Source organism: Heloderma suspectum, chromosome 4 (genome assembly GCF_057233095.1).
Source record: "Heloderma suspectum isolate Gila_16-S chromosome 4, 16-S_ref, whole genome shotgun sequence".
NCBI classification, from domain to species: Eukaryota; Metazoa; Chordata; class Lepidosauria; order Squamata; family Helodermatidae; genus Heloderma; species Heloderma suspectum.
The window spans coordinates 262,171,563-262,189,105 of NC_139461.1; the positions used below are offsets into that span (position 1 = coordinate 262,171,563).

Below are 17,543 nucleotides of genomic sequence, written 5' to 3' on the forward strand. Positions count from 1 at the left end.
GAGATGTCACTCATTTATTACACGCCACCCTTCCTCCAAGGAGTTCAAGGTAGTATACATGCTTCTTTTTCCTCTTCCTAATTTCATTCTCACAATAAGCCTATGAGGTAGGTTAGGCGAAGGGTGTGACTGGCCCAAGTAAGCATCATTGCTGAGTAGGAATTTGAACTTGAGTTTCACCTGGTCTAGGGCCGCGGTGGCTTAGTGGTTAAGACGCTGAACTGCAGACCGGAAGGTCGGCAGGACAGCAGTTCGAGACCCGAGACCCGCGTGACAGAGTGAGCTCCCGTCTTCAGTCCCAGCTTCTGCCAAACTAGCAGTTTGAAAGCAAGAAATTTCAAGTAGATAAATAGGTACCGCTTTGGCAGGAAAGGTAACAGTGTTCTGTGCACCTCGGTGTTCAGTCATGCTGGCCACATGACCACGGAAGTGTCTTCGGACAGCGCTGGCTCTTCGGCTTAGAAATGGAGATGAGCACTACACCCTAGAATCGGACACGACTGGTTGGGGACACCTTATATAGCAATATAGGGTTGAGACCAGGCCAGATGCTATTGTCATTACTCATAGGTTTCCAGAGACTTTGAAGCAGGCCCACATTCACTTGTCAATGGGCTCAGCTTGCAGGCAGGTCACAGCTCCAGCTATAAAAGACAAACACTTCATGCATGAATTGCTCACATTCTAGAATGTGAGGTGGGATGGGATCTTCACTTAGTTAAAGGATGTTGTTGTTGTTGTTCAGTCGTTAAGTCGTGTCCGACTCTTCGTGACCCCATGGACCATAGCACGCCAAGCCTTCCTATCCTCCATTCTCTCCCGGAGTGTGCTCAAGTTTATATTCATTGCATTGGTGATGCTATCTAGCCATCTCATCCTCTGCTGTCCCCTTCTCCTTTTGACTTCAGTCTTTCCCAGCATCAGGGTCTTCTCCAGAGAGTTTTCTCTTCGCATTAGGTGGCCAAAATATTGGAGCTTCAGCTTCAGTATCTGTCCTTCCAATGAGCACTCAGGGTTGATTTCCTTTAGGATGGACTGATTTGACCTCCTTGCAGTCCAGGGCACTTGTAAGAGTCTTCTCCAGCACCACAGTTCGAAAGCAGCAATTCTTCGGCGCTCAGCCTTCCTTATAGTCCAGCTCTCTCAGCCATACATTACTACTGGGAAAACCATAGCTTTGATTAGACGGACGTTTGTCGGCAAGGTGATGTCTCTGCTTCTCACTATGCTGTCTAGGTTTGCCATAGCTTTCCTCCCAAGGAGCAAGCGTCCTTTAATTTCATGGCTACAGTCACCGTCTGCAGTGATCTTGGAGCCCAAGAAAATAAAATCTGTCACTGCTTCCATTTCTTCCCCTTCTATATGCCAGGAAGTGATGGGGCCAGATGCCATGATCTTCGTTTTTTTAATGTTGAGTTTCAAACCAGCTTCTGCACTCTCCACTTTCACCCTCAGCAAGAGGCTCTTTAGATCCTCCTCACTTTCTGCCATTAGGGTGGTATCGTCTGCGTATCTGAGGTTGTTGATTATTCTCCCGGCAATCTTAATTCCGACCTGTGATTCATCCAACCCAGCGTTTCTCATGATGTACTCTGCATATAAGTTAAATAAGCAGGGCGACAATATGCAGCCTTGTCGTACTCCTTTCCCAATTTTGAACCAATCGGTTGTTCCATCTCTGGTTCTTACTGTTACTTCTTGACACTCATACAGGTTTCTCAGGAGACAGGTAAGGTGGTCTGGTACTCCCACCACTTTAAGAGTTTGCCACAGTTTGTTGTGATCCACACAATCAAAGGCTTTAGCGTAGTCAATGAAGCAGAAATAGACGCTTTTCTGGAATTCTCTTGCTTTCTCCATGATCCAGCGAATGTTGGCAATTTGATCTTTAGTTCCTCTGCCTCTTCGAAACCCCACTTGAACTTCCGGTAGTTCTCGGTTCACACACTGCTGAAGCCTAGCTTGTAGGATTTTGAGCATAACCTTACTGGCATGTGAAATGAGCACAATTGTATAGTAGTTTGAACACTCTTTAGGACTGCCCTTCTTTGGAATTGGAATGTAAACTGACCTGTTCCAGTCTTGTGGCCACTGTTGAGTGTTCCAAATTTGTTGGCATATTGAGTGCAGCACTTTAACAGCATCATCTTTTAGGATTTTAAATAGCTCAGCTGGAATACTGTCATCTCCGCTAGCTTTGTTATTAGTAAGGCCCACTTGACTTGACTTCACTCTCTAGGATGTCCAGCTCAAGTTCAGTGACCGCACTATCATGGCTATCAGGGACATTCAGATCTTTCCTGTATAGTTCTTCTGTGTATTCTTGCCACCTCTCCTTAAACTCATCTGCTTCTGTTAGGTCCCTGCCTTCTTTGCCCTTTATCATGCCCGTCCTTGCAAATGTTCCCTTGAGATCTCCGATTTTCTTGAAAAGATGTCTAGTCTTTCCCATTCTATTGTATGCTTCTATTTCTTTGCATTGTTCATTTCAGAAGGCCTTCTTGTCACTCCTTGCTATTCTCTGGAACTCTGCATTCAGTTGGATATATCTTCCCCTTTCTCCCTTGCTTTTCGCTTCCCTTCTTTCCTCAGCTACTTGTAAAGCCTCATCAGACAGCCACTTGGCTTTCTTGCATTGCTTTTTCTTTGGGATGGATTGAGTTGCTGCCTCCTGAACAATGTTACGGACCTCCGTCCATAGTTCCTCAGGCACTCTGTCTATCAGGTCTAATCCCTGAAATGTATTCCTCACCTCCACTGTATATTCGTAAGGGATATGATTTAGGTCATACCTGAATGGTTTAGTGGTTTTCCCTACGTTCTTCAATTTAAGCTGAAATTTTGCAAGAAGCAGCTCATGATCTGAGCCACAGTCAGCTCCAGGTCTTGTTTTTACTGACTGTATAGAGCTTCTTCATCTTTGGCTGTAAAGTACATAATCAATCTGATTTCGATATTGACCATCTAGTGATGTCCATGTGTAGAGTCATCTCTTGTGCTGTTGGAAAAGAGTGTTTGCTATGATCAGCGTGTTCTCTAGGCAAAACTCTATTAGCCTTTGTCCTGCTTCATTTTGTACACCAAGACCATGTTTGCCTGTTATCCCGGTTATTTCTTGACTTCCTACTTTAGCATTCCAATCCCCTATGATGAAGAGGACATCTTTTTTTGGTGTTAGTTCTAGAAGGTGTTGTAGGTCTTCATAGAACCGATCAACCTCAGCTTCTTCAGCATCAGTGGTTGGGGCATAGACTTGAATTACTGTGATGTTGAATGGTTTGCCTTGGATTCGTACTGAGATCATTCTATCGTTTTTGAGATTGTACCCCAGTACTGCTTTTCCCACCCTTTGGTGACTATGAGTGCTACTCCATTTCTTCTAAGGGATTCTTGCCCACAGTAGTAGATATGATGGTCACCTGAATTAAATTCGCCCATGCCTGTCCATTTTAGTTCGCTGATTCCCAAGATGTCGATGTTCAATCTTGCCATCTCATGTTTGACCACCTCCAGCTTGCCTTGATTCATTGATCTGACATTCCAGGTTCCTAAACAATATTGTTCTTTACAGCATCGGATTTTCTTTTCACCACCAGACACATTCAAAGTCCTTTCGGCTTTGGCCCAGCCGCTTCACTCTTTCTGGCGCTACTTGGAAATACCCTCTGCTGTTCCCCAGTAGTATATTGGACACCTTCTGACCTGAGGGGCTCATCTTCCGGCATCATATCTTTTACCCTTGTGATACATTCCATGGGGTTTTCTTGGCAAGAATACTGGAGTGGGTTGCCATTTCCTTCTCCAGTGGACCACATTTTGTCAGAACTCTCTGCCATGACCTGTCCGTCTTGGGTGGCCCTGCACGGCACAGCTTATGGCTTCACTGAGTTACGCAAGCCCCTTCGCCACAACAAGGCAGTGATCCACGAAGGGGAGTTTAAAGGATACCGCTTGCAAACCAGTTATTTCAACGCATGCACACACTCCAGAAATAATTCCTATGTATATTAGAAAAACAAACAATATTTGTTTAAACACAGGGAGAAATGTAATGGATTATCATGGAATTGACATCAGTCCTTTGAAGACACGTCCACCTTTCCTGTTAGGGTCTGGCAATTGAGGAAAGAAAACACATCATGTGCCACACAGCCATAATTGAAGCATGCCTTGCTTCCTCTCCACACTGGATCTACTGCCGCATGTTACTGTCATATTCAGCTGTATGATATGGAAATGAACTCGCTAACTAACAAGAGCAAAACCATGGCAGCATCAGTAACTAAGTATTAATGCACTGTTTAGGTGTCACCTTATCCACTATCCAAATAAAAGGAAAACGTAGTCTATCACACCAGAAAGGGGTGTGTGTGTGTTGGTTAGCTGCCTCGGAATTACACACCATCACAGTCCTTACCCCAATGATTTGGTACCATTGACACCCACGCATGCAGCGTGCACGAACAGACCTTGGAAGTGATTAGCTCATGTCCATCATGTATTGTGCTGGACAATGGTGCAGAGACTAGTAATACAATAACGCATTATGTATACACTAAATAAGAACACAGATGGACATTTTTAATTACATTTCAACATCCCAGAACTCAAATACATTAGGCAGCAAAAGGCACTTTCTGCTGCTCTTAGTCAATTGCCTGGGCTTTTTTTAAACAACCATTCAGTTTCATACGCAGCAAAATTGAGCAGTTAAATTACCTAAGCCTAGGGATACCGGAGGAATTCGAGACGGACTAAAATGAGCTCAGATTTCTAGGAATCCAGCCTGCGGAATCCGCTGCGGAGCAACCCCCTCAGGCCTTGAGGAGTCCGTGGACTTTTAGATTTTCTTTTTACTTTCCCGATTACACATATAAATTCGTAGGAAAATACGTAAGTTTCTGCTGAGGAAAAGTCGAATGGAATGGGGGACAATACGCTAAACGTTATGTACTAAGGTAAATTATATAAATATGTAATTATTTGTGTATTCTTCCGCATGGTGGAGGAAAAAAATCGCATCCATCTGTGGGCAGATGACAGAACAAACGGCACCTGACAATCCGTGAAACCCAGACAGAGCAGATTTTACACAGTCCGTACATCCCTACCTAGACCTAGCAAAATTCAGATAGATTGCCTTACTGTGGGCATTTGCTTAAAAAACCAGACCTACAAATGATTAAAAAAAATCTTGATCATGAGCGTTATCAATTATCAATTAGATTTTCATATGGGCAAAGGTATTTCTGAAGGAAGAAACATGATTTCTGTTTTTAGATAATGCACACATGTCATAATGGGCATAATCTTAATCTCCCTTCTATGACAGAACAGACAGGGTGTGCCTCTTAAAAGGTCTCATCTGCACTTTTTATAAGAATGTGTATTGATTTTTTATAAAGCTTGCTGACTCTTTTAATCAATTAAAATACAAACAGATTAATCTGATTAAGGGTACAATCTTATGATCCCAGGGAGGGCATCCCAAAGATCACAAAATACATCAGATCCCTCACACTAGGGACAGAGAGAGAGGCCTGCCTTCAGAGATGATCCACCCTTGGATGCCCCCTTCCCAGGCCCTCCGGAAACCTCCGACACTGGTGCCTCTCCAACGTTAAAGCTCTGTCATTGATAGCAGCAAAAAAAGGGGGAGGATCAGGAGGAGTATCATGGGTAGATCAGGAGATGCTTTGGATCCACAAGATCCAAAGCCGTCCCTGTCTCGAGCCATGCCCCCAGCATGGCGGAAAATGTGCACCAGACCTGGAGGTGGTGTACATAATTTCCCACCCATTGGTTGAAATGAAAAGGAAATTGTTCAGATAAAAACAATGGATCAAGAAAGAGAGGGAAATGCTGCTCCTCTCTCCCTTCTGGTGCAAGCCTGGCAAAGCTTTGGATGAAGTGCTTCATCTGCTTTCAGATCTCTCCACTGAGGCCAGTAAGATCGCTCTGCCCATTGATTAAACACTGCAGTTCTATTTCTAAATACACAACAGCTTTACAGTAACCATGTTTTCTGATAGGCCAAATGTGAAAAAGCAGCCAGATGCAGAAGTATTATTAGCATAACCTTAGTATCAATAGCTTGAAAATCTCATAAAATAGGAGAAAAGTCAGGATCCTTGGCTCCAAGTCTAGCTTGAATTGAGAGGGGTTTTTTAATTTGCAAGCTCTAACGTTAGTGATTAAAGCAGTAGATCAGGCCAGATCAGATCAAAGCAGTGAAGCTCCAAACGATAGCTGTTTCAACACAGAGATTCTGAAGATCGACAGAACTAATGAATAGGGCTGCAGTCTTTAATTGGTTAAATCAATAAAAAAAATTTTAATCAACTAAAAAGACCTTGCAGAACAAATTTTTAAAATGACTTTAGAAATAAGTACTTATAAAACTGCAGATAGCTTTCTCCACACACATGCCTTCTAACATGTAATATATACCTATACCAACTAAACAACAGACGGTTTCAGTCAAATGCAAACATGCTGATGAAGATTATCTATCAAATTAGTTTTGATTAATTTGACTAATGGGTAATAGCCCTACATAAAATATGGGTTGGATCCTGATTTTCAGTGCTCCAAGGCTTTTCAGTTAGATCTAGCTTCTTCTCCCTGCCATCAAAATGGTGTGATGTCGATGTGACCAAGGGCCTCCTTCTGTGCACAGAGACTGGTGACAGTCCTTTAGGATATGATAGTAGAAGCTGAGGATGGATGGATTACTCATGCTCTACTCCTTGAATATATGAAGAAATATCCTTTTGGTATGTTTATTAATAGCCGTTGCTGAGGAACATGAGTGGCAGGGCAGCATTGCACCCACATCCTGTTTGTGGGCTTCCCATGGGCATCTGGTTGGCTGCTGTGTGAACGGAATGCATCAACTAGGCAGGCCTTTGGTCTGATCCAGCAAAGCTGTTATGCTACGCTTAAGCACACATTGGACCTGGCTAAGGCTAGCCATTCCACCATCCTCCACACCCAACACAGGACTAAATGCAGGATTCCACAAGCAGGAAAATTTGTCACATTTGCCATCCTGTTTTTATAGAGTTGGATCCAATGTTGCCATTCCACTGACAGAACCAGTTTCATCAGGGGAACTGGGAAAGGGAGGCAATTCCTCCTCCCCCGCCCTCAAAACCTGGTCCAGAAACCTGGGAAAATCCTCACGAGCAGATTTTCCAGTAGCGTGGAGGACTGCAAGGGAGAGGAGAGAGGGAGAAAGTCCCATTGCACTAACACTTGGATCTAGCCCATGGACTACAGGCTGGATCAGGCTCAGCATGGAGGCCCAAGTCTATATTCAAGGCTTTCGAGATCATGTTTAGTATGTTACAGCATGTACATGATTTGAGGACTTAGTTGTATCACTACAAAAATTATAGGAAGTAAAAGGAAACCAGGTCATTATTAACACCCCTGTCATAACGCTACATGGCTCCACATAATGCTTTTTGAAACTAACATTCAGACTAGTACTCACATTCATCTACAAATTGCCTTGTATTTGAGCTAGAATGTTTCACCTAAGGTGAAAGAGTATCATCTGCAGCAACTGGACTCAGCTGGTCTAACAGATGCAAAATTGGCTAATACCTTCATATGTGCTTCTCAGATGCATTTTCATTTGCAAACATGTAGAACACACAGCCAAACATGACACTTAATCTTCAGGCTTCTCCAGGCACAACCTTTAAACTGCAAATGCAAGCTGAAGGAGGGGTTTTCCTAAGGGTGCAGGAGTCTTTAAGTCCAGCAAATTAGCTGCCTCTTTTTCTCTGGCAGTGCTTCTCTGGCCTGAGCAACTGCTTTTCAGGTAGAAATTCAACTAATACTGCTCCCGCCACCATTGCATCTGCTACATTTCTGCCTGTCATGCAGTTATTGAAGGGCAAAGGAGTCCTGCCAGTAACACAAAACAAAGGGGGGGGGGTTCTATGGGAGGGTGTCTACAGTGGGGCATAACACAAAGGAAGGGGCTTTAAACAACACACCACTTCATTGTGTAAGTGATATCAGTCTCTTGATAAAGAGAGCTTTGTGATGCTTAGATTTTATTAATAGCTAAGGCATATTAACACCCCTCTCACACTGTATGGCTCCACTGTATGTTTGAAACTAACATTCAGACCAATATTTGTCTGAAATTATACATCCTTCTGTTGGACAACAGTAAAGCTATTTTAGGGAACAGTGGTCCACCATCACACTCAGCTGGTGATTACATAGTGGTTTCTCCTCTGTCTTAGAGCATGTTCAGTAAATTGGCAATGTAAAAGAACTACCTGTAAAGGATTTATAATCTTGAACCCCACTTCAATTGACATCTGGCCCCAGCTCAGTAAGGGTTCATAAATACAATAAGTGCAATATCAAGCAATGACTTCTATATGTTAAACAGCTACCACAGAGAGAGCTTTCATGTCATCTCTCATCATCTCAAGAGTGGTATTTTTGAATGGAGGCAGTTCACACATTCAATTTCAAGTCAATAATGAGATGGCATACATACATGAGAATCAGGACCAAAACTTATATATTACAGATAAACAGTGGTTATCTATTCAACTACTTCCCAGTGATATAGGAAGGAAAATGCACAGCTCCTGTTCATTTGGACCCAGAATCATGGCCTCAGGGCACATAGGATAACGAAGAATCCAGTTCCAAGGTTTGTAAAGTTGAACATACAACACAATTTACTTCTTCCTCCAAGCAGCATCGAACTGTGTTGACGATTAAAATCTATTCTATAGCTCTTTACCTCTAGCTTGACTGCACAGCAGTAACCTGGTGAGAGCTTTGAAAGTGTATAATGTTAATGAAGTGTGTTCCCCAGACACAATTTTTCATAGATTAAGAATAAAAAGGATGTGCCTGATGGATGTCAAATGAATGAAGAAATTTAATTAAAAACAGAAGTGCATAGATTGCTGGGACAGCTCAGTCTTCTCTATATGGCCCTCATAGAGCCATGATTTAGGACCTGCATTGAAGGAGCTGCTACTTGTAGCATCCACAGCTGTTAACTGGCCTTGATGGGAAACCCCAATAGTTTCAAGCACAGTAAAAAAGATAAATGGAATGTATTTATCACTGGAGAATAGCAGATGACTGCTAGTCTCCCTCACAGGGTCTTACAGATCAAAGTGCCTTTCAGTCAATGGTGCAGATAAGTCCTTGTGCATAACTCATGACTGAGGAGAGGATATAGCTCAGTAGTAGAGCACATGCTCCACATGCAGAAATTCCCACAGCCAACCCTTGACAAGCCCTATTAAGAAGGATCTGATAGCAGAGATGGGAAACTGAACCTTGGACAGCCACTCCCAGTCAAGAGTAGACAGTACTGGGTTTGATAGACAAATGGTCTAAGGCAGTTTCAAATATTCAGGATGGGCCAGGTAGGAACCAGAATTTCAAACTGGCAGGGTAAGACTAAGTTCTGGAATCCCTTTGCAAACAGGCACTTGGTTATCAAAGAGCTTTCCTTTTGCTACAAAAAAAGCCAAGGACTAAAGAGGACAAAAAGTAGGCGCAATAAGTTGATGTGCTATAGGAATGTAAACACTGTCGGGACATCTGGCAAGTACTTCCCTGTCGGAAAATGGTATATAGGAAGTCAGGCACAGCAGCATTACCATACAATGCTAAGTAATGGCTTTTCAGCACAGTGTGATCACAATTTACTCCAGCTTTCCTTCCAGAAGAAGAGATATTGTCCTTTCATAGCCTTTGGCCTCTACAATTTCACACATAACCAGTTCCTCTGTTTGAACCTACCCGAGAAAGTGGGGGCTAGGGGGAAATCCCACCACGTAACAGATGAGTTTTTCTTTACTTGCTCAGCTGAGCAAAGAGGTAGATGTTCAGAAACATTCTCTTCAGGTGCTGATGGAAAAAATTTAGTACTAGTCAACTGGCACCGGGATACTGGCCAGACGTCTTCATGAAATGCAACACAGTGGAATTAAGGTTCAACCTCTAGCTGCATTTTGGCCAGATGTTTCAGGCAGCTGGAATAAAAAGGTATGTTGTTTTAGTTTTATTCTACTACATACTCTATAAGATTAGCAGAGCTATGTTTCAGAATGTGCAGCATAGTCCAAGAGAACTTCATATGCAGTATTGATTTCTAGTGAACTGAATCCACAGGACCCAAGTAGACTATAAGGCAGGGGTGGGAAGAAGATAAATCTCCAGAAGTTTGGGACTTCAATTCCCAGAAGCCCCTACCAGCATGGCCAATGGACAGAAATGCTGGTAGCTGAAATGCAAAACACTTGCAGAACTACTTCCTGCCCACCCCTGCTGTAGGGCATGCCTAGGATAACAAAACTAGGGCAGAGGGAATTCCAGAGTCCTACAGACTGCAGACATTTTATTATCTGTATCACCTGAAATGTGCTATTCAGTTTGCTAGAGTGTTTTTTTTTAAAGAGATTCTGCAAAGATGTGGGTTCCGTTTCATGGGCTTCAACTGGTCTGTAACATTACAAAGCAATATCCTCTACCCACTATGGCAGGGATGCCCAATTTTTTTTGCCAAGCACTTTTAAATATTTGAACTTGTAGAACCTTATCCAGTGTCTCTTCAGTTTTGGAGACAAGCACTCAATCCTTCCAACAATGCACTCAAATGCATTCTTTCCAGACTACCTACAGCGTTCAGACTCATAGCCGCTTATGCCTACGCTGCAAAACTTGGCCTATAGAAAATTAAGAAACTGTCCTTACAAATAAGAAATCTTCCTCCAAAAACAACTCCCATATTTGTCAAAAATAGGTTAGCAGCATGTACCATCCCACCTGATCACATCACAAGGCACGAAAGCCCCATGCAGCCTTGATTCCCATCTTCACTACTATTGAGTCTTTTCATCCGATACTGGCGGATCTCCCTCACCAGTGTGTAAAAGGCATCTTCAACACCCTGCATGGAAAGGATACCCAGGTCAGAAACGTTCCCTTGAGCATAAGAGGTGTTTTTCCCTCTTACTGCCCCTTCTCCACACATCCCTCTTGAAAAATTCCATGTCAAAGTGACCAACAATATTCTTCACCAAGTTGGAGTCCGTTCTACAAGAACTAGGATTTTGCATCCCAAACATATACTATGAAATGTCTCTTTCTGCTGGATCTTAACATTAACACTGAACAACTACTAAAACCAATTTGGAGTAAAGAAAACTCAGGAATTCTGGAGCAAAAATTAAATACAGACCTTATCCCCATTTGTAAAATCTCATGCTGTTCTGTAACAGAAGAGGGAGGAGCTTAACCATTATCTGAGACAGAAGACTTCACTTCTTCAAAATCCAGTGAGTGGAGTTAGCAGTTAACACAAGTCTGCAAACAGGACTGAGCAGCTATTGAAACTAAATTAACAGTCCACAGTTCTTCCAAATTACAAACTCAAGCAGCTTATTGGATGGTGCACCTACCAGCAGACTCCAACTTCCTGCCTGCCTAGCGTGGACTTCGCAATCAGATTTGTCCACGTACTAGAGCAGTGCTAGAAGTTTCCTTGCGAGCTGAGAAGAAACATGAGGATTCATTACCTGTCTCGTTTTGGCAGATGTCTCAATGAAGGGAATCCCATAGCTCTTGGCTACCTCATGAGCCTGCTTGGTGTCTACAGTCCGTGTTGGCAAGTCACATTTGTTTCCCACTAACACCAACGGTACATCTTCGGAATCTTTCACTCTTTTAATCTGCTCTCTGGAGAAAGAGATGATGGTGGGGAGAGAACACACATTCTCTGCTTCAATCCAACATTGTTCAAACCCCAATTGCACAGCAGCTCAGCTAAGACAGAGCTGCTGCACCTGGCTCCTCCTCCTCTGCCTTTGGATAGTGAAAAGACCTACAGTCTCGTGGGAAAAAGTAGAGGTGCAACCCCAAAGCAATGCCAGGTACTGGAGGGAGTTGAACCCACCCCAACACTATTACATTGTATTTATTTTATGTAAGCCTTCCTTCTGGATCAAGGGAGCAGTATGGGCATTTGATCATGTATGGGCATGTATGGATTTTGATCATGTATGGGCATTTGACTAATTTATGCGCAAACACATGTTGAATAAGATATTTGAGCAATTACTAGTGATTGCCTTAACAACAGAGTCTACTCAAACGCATGGTGGATGGTGCTCAGCACTATTATGCAACTGTGCCTTTCCCATCTTGTGTGCTCTCTCCTGTAAGCAGAGCTTACCTGTAAAGATTGATATCTGCAAATGATTTGCTGTTGTTAATGGCAAACACACACAGGAAGCCTTCGCCAGTTCTCATATACTGGTCCCTCATGGCACTATATTCCTCCTGCCCTGCCGTGTCCAGGATGTCTAGCAAACAAGTCTCTCCATCAATAACTACCTGTTTACGATAAGAGTCCTGTGGAAAATAAGGGCAGTTTTAAACCTAAGCAGTATCTGATCCTCCAAATCCTGCTTACAACACATTTCAATGTATGTACTTGAGGGGAAACAGTTCAAAAACAGCACTTTCTCCAACCCTTACTGTATCTTTAGTGGACTTTAAAATGACAAAACACTTCCAATGGTATGGGTTCCATATCTTCCCCTATCACCTATATACCTGCCTCCTGCAACCTAGTGCCCTCCACTAGGCGATATTTTGGACTAACCTAGTGTATGTATTGGACTATAGCTCCCATCAGCTCCAGACAACATGGCCCATGGTCAGGGATGATGGGAATTGTAACCCCAAACATCTGGAGGGCACCAGGTTGTGAAAGACTGATGTACAAAGACATCTGTTTGTTCACTGAAGGACCTCATGATTTGTCAAAAAAGGAGACATATCAATTGAGATTCAGTGCATAGCTTTCAGAGCAGGGTGTAAACAAGGCTCCCATTATAAGAATTTTAGAACGGACAATGGATTGGATCCAGATTGGCTATTCTGTGAATAGAAGGCACTGGGATCCAGTGGAGGCTCCCTGCTGGACGAAGCAGGTGGGGAGGCAACCTTCCTGATTTCTCTTTCTTTCTGTAGCTCCCTGTATCACCTCTCATGCTGGCTTGAAGGCTTCCCCTGGCCTCCAGAGCAGCTCTTCAGGGGGCACAGGGGGAGGGGTTGCATGGAAAGGAGAAATTGCAAAGATCACCTTCATGCCCCCTTCTTCCAGTGCAAGTGGAATTCCTCTAAGTGCTACTCTGGATCTAACCCATGCTGTCCAATTCTGTTTTGTGAAATACAGTGAATAAGTACATTATCATATGTTGTGTACTCTGCAACAGATTTAGAATCTGAATGGATCACAGCAGGCCTGAATAAATCTTTTTAAACTGAACATATAATTTGCATTATCAACTTGTCAGTTCAACACCCAACTTGTCCAGTGGGGGTGGGCAACAGCCAGTCCGCAGGCCACATGCAGCTCCCTGGCCTGTATTGTTGTCCCTGCTGCCATCCCCACAAATGAACTACATTTGTCCCTTTGCAGCCTCTGTCACAGTTTGCTGCCAAAATTCAGGGGCAAACCGCCCATTTGTTTTGCCTTCAGCAGCACAGTGGCAACAGGAACATGACTCATGGGGGAGGGGTGGGGTGGGGTGGATGGACATTGGCCCCCAGACCCCCTGAAGTTGCCCACGCCGTGGTAGAGCCACATATTTCAATAAATATTTTTATCCTCCAAGTATGAAGGATGGTCTATGCATTTGCTACCTGCTCTGCATGGTGCTATAAGCAAATTTTTCAGGGAAATGAAGCCCATAAATCAAAGTTCAGAGCTTTAACAGCAGAGTGTATGGTCAACCACAAAGCTTAAGCATCAAGGACAGCTTCCATCAGCAGAATCAAATAGTTAAGCTTTTCCTGGACCATACCACTGCCGGGAAGGGGTAGAAGAGGTACCGTATATGAGTGATCCCTGCACATTGAAGGAAGGAAGGAAAGAAAGAAGGCTAAAAGAAAACTTTTATCATGCTATACTAGTTTCCCTTCGTGCAAAGATATTTCCCTCTATGAGGAAATATTCAGATATGCCGCCCCACTTCTGATGCAGCAATACAATCCAGGAAAAGCATTGTCATTTGAGGCTGCTGAAAGTATGAACCAGCCTACTGTTTTCCTACTCCTTTAAAGAACACACACAGAGAGAAATGGATAATGACATAATTCTTTGTAGTGGTGGAATGATGAGGTGTGAGGCTGAAATCTTCTACATATGGTTCTGGAATTTACAAAGACATGCCTGAATTTTGTGATGCTATGAAGATGGACGAACTGGCCATTTTCTCTAAAGAAGAAATCTAACAATTTCTTGTTAGAAGCCTCTTGGCTCCGAACACTCAGTATTCAGAACAGTATGCTTTATCTCTTGCATGGTAGTAGTAAAGCAAATATGGATTCACACACATACGCAATATGGTGTTGGGGATGTAAATGCCTGCCTGCAGGGGCTCACCTCTATAGTAGGATCATATTCATCCACAAAGTGGTTCTGGATGAGCTGGATGGTCAAGGCACTTTTTCCAACACCACCAGCTCCCACCACCACCAGCTTATACTCAGTCATCGCCTTCTTCAGAGATCTGTTGGTAAAAACGGACACATTAAAAGAGGCAAGCACTTTGAAACAAACTGCCTTTCACACACACACTCCTTCAAACAGCATCCAGATAAAGAATACAAACTCTGAATACATTTACTTGAGAAAAGGAGAACATGTCTGGTATTGTAAGCCAACTTGACGGCCTTACCGTAGGCTGAAAGGCAGGGTATAAAGTAAGTAAAACAAGATGAAGCAGTCAGATAATTAATGAAGGATCAACCTAGATCCAGTTCTCCCAAAGTATTATGCTCAGCATCTTACAATAAGAGATACGATGATTGAGATAGGCTGCAATTCTATACACACTTACCTAGGAGAAAATACCATTGAACGAAATAGGGCATACTTCAGAGCAGAGATGTACAGAACTGCATTGTTAGCCTGGGGAGACTTTGGCTCAGATCCATACTCTGCAATGAAAGTTACTGGTTGGTCTTGGCCAAACATCCCCTCAACCTAAACTACTTTAAAGGATTGTTGTGAGAAGAAGATGACATAAAGCCAAAAGCCACCCTGAGCTCTTTGGTAAAAAGATAAAACACAAATCGACTGAATAAGTACAAGAGCGTCATACTTCTGCTTTTTCAACCAAATGCTTTTGTTTGTTCGAATATATGACATATTTTACAATGGACATACTGGGCATAGCCTCACTCATCAGCATAAGAGTTTCAGTATCCAAGCAGTTATCACAGGCACTTGCATTCATGGGTAAAGAAACAGGCACGACCAGTAGCTTAAGGCTGCCAACGTTTGACATTAAAATTTTGGGCACTCTGAGATGAACCATGGGGGCAAAGATAGACTGGACCAGGCAGCCAGAACACGCTGGTTGACTGACTGTGCGGGCCAGGAAAATAAAGGATACCGTTCCAAGCCTACAGTGGACCCGTCCCATATAAACGGTTCAACAAGGTGTGGGCAGGTGCCCGCCACACACGAAGCCCTCAGGGTGCCAGCCCGAAAATAGGAAGGTTCGTAGGAAAACCCCGAAGCGGAAAGGACAGCCCCACCTCAGCCCCTGTGCCCAGAGGCAGGGAAAGCCCTTCCCGAGGCCCCTGCCGGAGAAGAGCAGCGGCGGCACATGTCGGGCTCAAGGGGAGGCGAGGTCCCAGCGAAAGGGCGGACACACCCAACCCTGACAGCGAGCGCTTTCCAAGGCAGCGTCTCCCGTACTGAGCGGGGGAAGGAAGAGAAAGCGCCGTCTCCCTCCCGGCCAGAACACAGACAGAAAAGGCCGAGACGAGGCCGCCCGTGAGCCAGCCTCTCCTCCTTCTCCCCTGTCAGCGGCTGGCAAATCAACCAGGAATCGTCTCTCACCTCACTTCCAGGCTCCACAGCCGCCGAAACGCCCTCCCGGAGAACGGTCCTTCCGAACCGCCGTACCGTCAACGTCATTGCCCGGCGCCGGAAGTATTAGAGACGCCGCTGCGCGGGCGGTACTCAAAGTCACGGACCTTCGACGAGGGTAGCCGGTGGGCCTGGGCGGCCGGCTTTTTCTTCTTCAGTGTGGCAAGAACGGGGGCGGAAGCCCGGGACGGCTCTTCACTACCTTACACCAGCCTTCTTCCCCTACCTGGTGCCCTCCAGATGTGTTGGACCACAACTCCCAGCCTGTCTGGGTAATTATGGGAGCTGTGGTCCAACACATCTGGAGGGCACCCGGTTGGGAAAGCTGGTGTTAAACATGGGGCCTTCTCTTAAGCTGTAAGAACTTTGCAGCTCCTTTTGTGCAAAGAGGACCCTGTGCCTTTTTGCAAGCCCCTCTCCCTCCAATGCATTTTATAGCGTTTGCGCCATATTCGCACAAGTTCCCCGTATGCCAGTAGCACGACACCCGATCCCTACTCTTGCTGGAATTTCTCCTCCTTTGTTCCCACTGCGTAACCACTGAGGGAAAAGGTAGCCACGCTACTGTTCGCATTTTTCTCTCTCTACTCTCGACTCGGGTAGATGCACGCCCCAGCCAAGAGATTGCAAAATGGCTACCCTCCAAGCGGGAAGGGAAACGTTAACAAAATCATAGCGTAATGTTTGAGGGAAAGTATGAGAATCGGTACTATTCACTTTTTTAGAAGTTAAATTAAAAAATAAACACAATTGACAAAATGGCTGATATACATATGGGACAATGGTTTGATATGTGTCAATAACCATTGTAGCAAAATGTAATATCCATCCATGAACAGGTGGCTTATGAAATTATATTTGGTGTAAAAGGAAGTGAAAAAGGAGTCTTGGCCCATAACACCAGAACTCAGGTTACCCAACACAGGTGATTTACAGTAGATTCAAGACAGCTAACAAAATGCATAGTTAAGGGATTTGCTACCAAATAAGGTGATGGTCACTAGCTTAAATCACTTTAATGGGGGATTTCGAGTTTAGATAAATTCATGGAGAATAGGCCTATCAAGAGCCATTAGCCATGATAGGTTAATGAAAAATGGGATAATCACAGAGAACATATAATTGCATATCAATTGGGCACACCAAGGCAGTTCTTATGCCCTGCTCCTGTCTTCCTGCAAACATCTGGTTCGCCACTACATGTACCTTGCCCAAGGCTCTTCTGTTCTTATCCCACCTAAACAAACAAGTAGCTACAAATAGGCTAAACATCGTGAAGCACTATTTCCAAATTGTATCTGCCTGTAAACATGCACAATTCTTGTGAACTGCCCAGAGAGCTTCAGCTATTGGTTAGTATAGGAATGAAATAAATATATAGACATTGGGCAAATTTAATTTTTTTAAAGGACCTACAGTGAATTTTCTATCAGCTATAAAAGCCATTCAATACTTGTTTTTCACACTGGTACCACTGCAAGGTCATACTCTTCCTATAAATATTTTTAATTCCAACCACACCCCATTAAGAGTTTTTACATCAGTGAAATAATTCAGATACTCCTTTTGGCATATTTAGATGTCAACTATAACA

At 43.8% G+C, this 17,543-nt stretch overlaps 1 protein-coding gene across 4 annotated transcripts; it reads right to left on the reverse strand.

Moving 5' to 3' along the window:
• Window positions 1-2,675: 2,675 nt before the first annotated feature.
• Window positions 2,676-15,964, reverse strand: NRAS (NRAS proto-oncogene, GTPase). Of its 4 annotated transcripts, XM_084853559.1 has the most exons (7): window positions 15,920-15,964; window positions 14,910-15,009; window positions 14,453-14,579; window positions 12,233-12,411; window positions 11,577-11,736; window positions 10,825-10,948; window positions 2,676-10,031 (listed from the first exon to the last, which is right to left on the reverse strand). In XM_084853559.1, exons 2-6 carry the CDS (start codon window positions 14,924-14,926, stop codon window positions 10,829-10,831), a joined length of 603 nt encoding a protein of 200 aa, XP_084709685.1. In that variant the 5' UTR covers window positions 14,927-15,009; window positions 15,920-15,964; the 3' UTR covers window positions 2,676-10,031; window positions 10,825-10,828. The 4 variants fall into 4 exon arrangements, with proteins under 4 accessions (XP_084709685.1, XP_084709686.1, XP_084709687.1 ...); XM_084853560.1 differs by lacking the exon at window positions 14,910-15,009; XM_084853561.1 differs by lacking the exon at window positions 14,910-15,009 and having other exon boundaries at window positions 15,613-15,964.
• Between the last annotated feature and the right edge of the window lie 1,579 nt (window positions 15,965-17,543).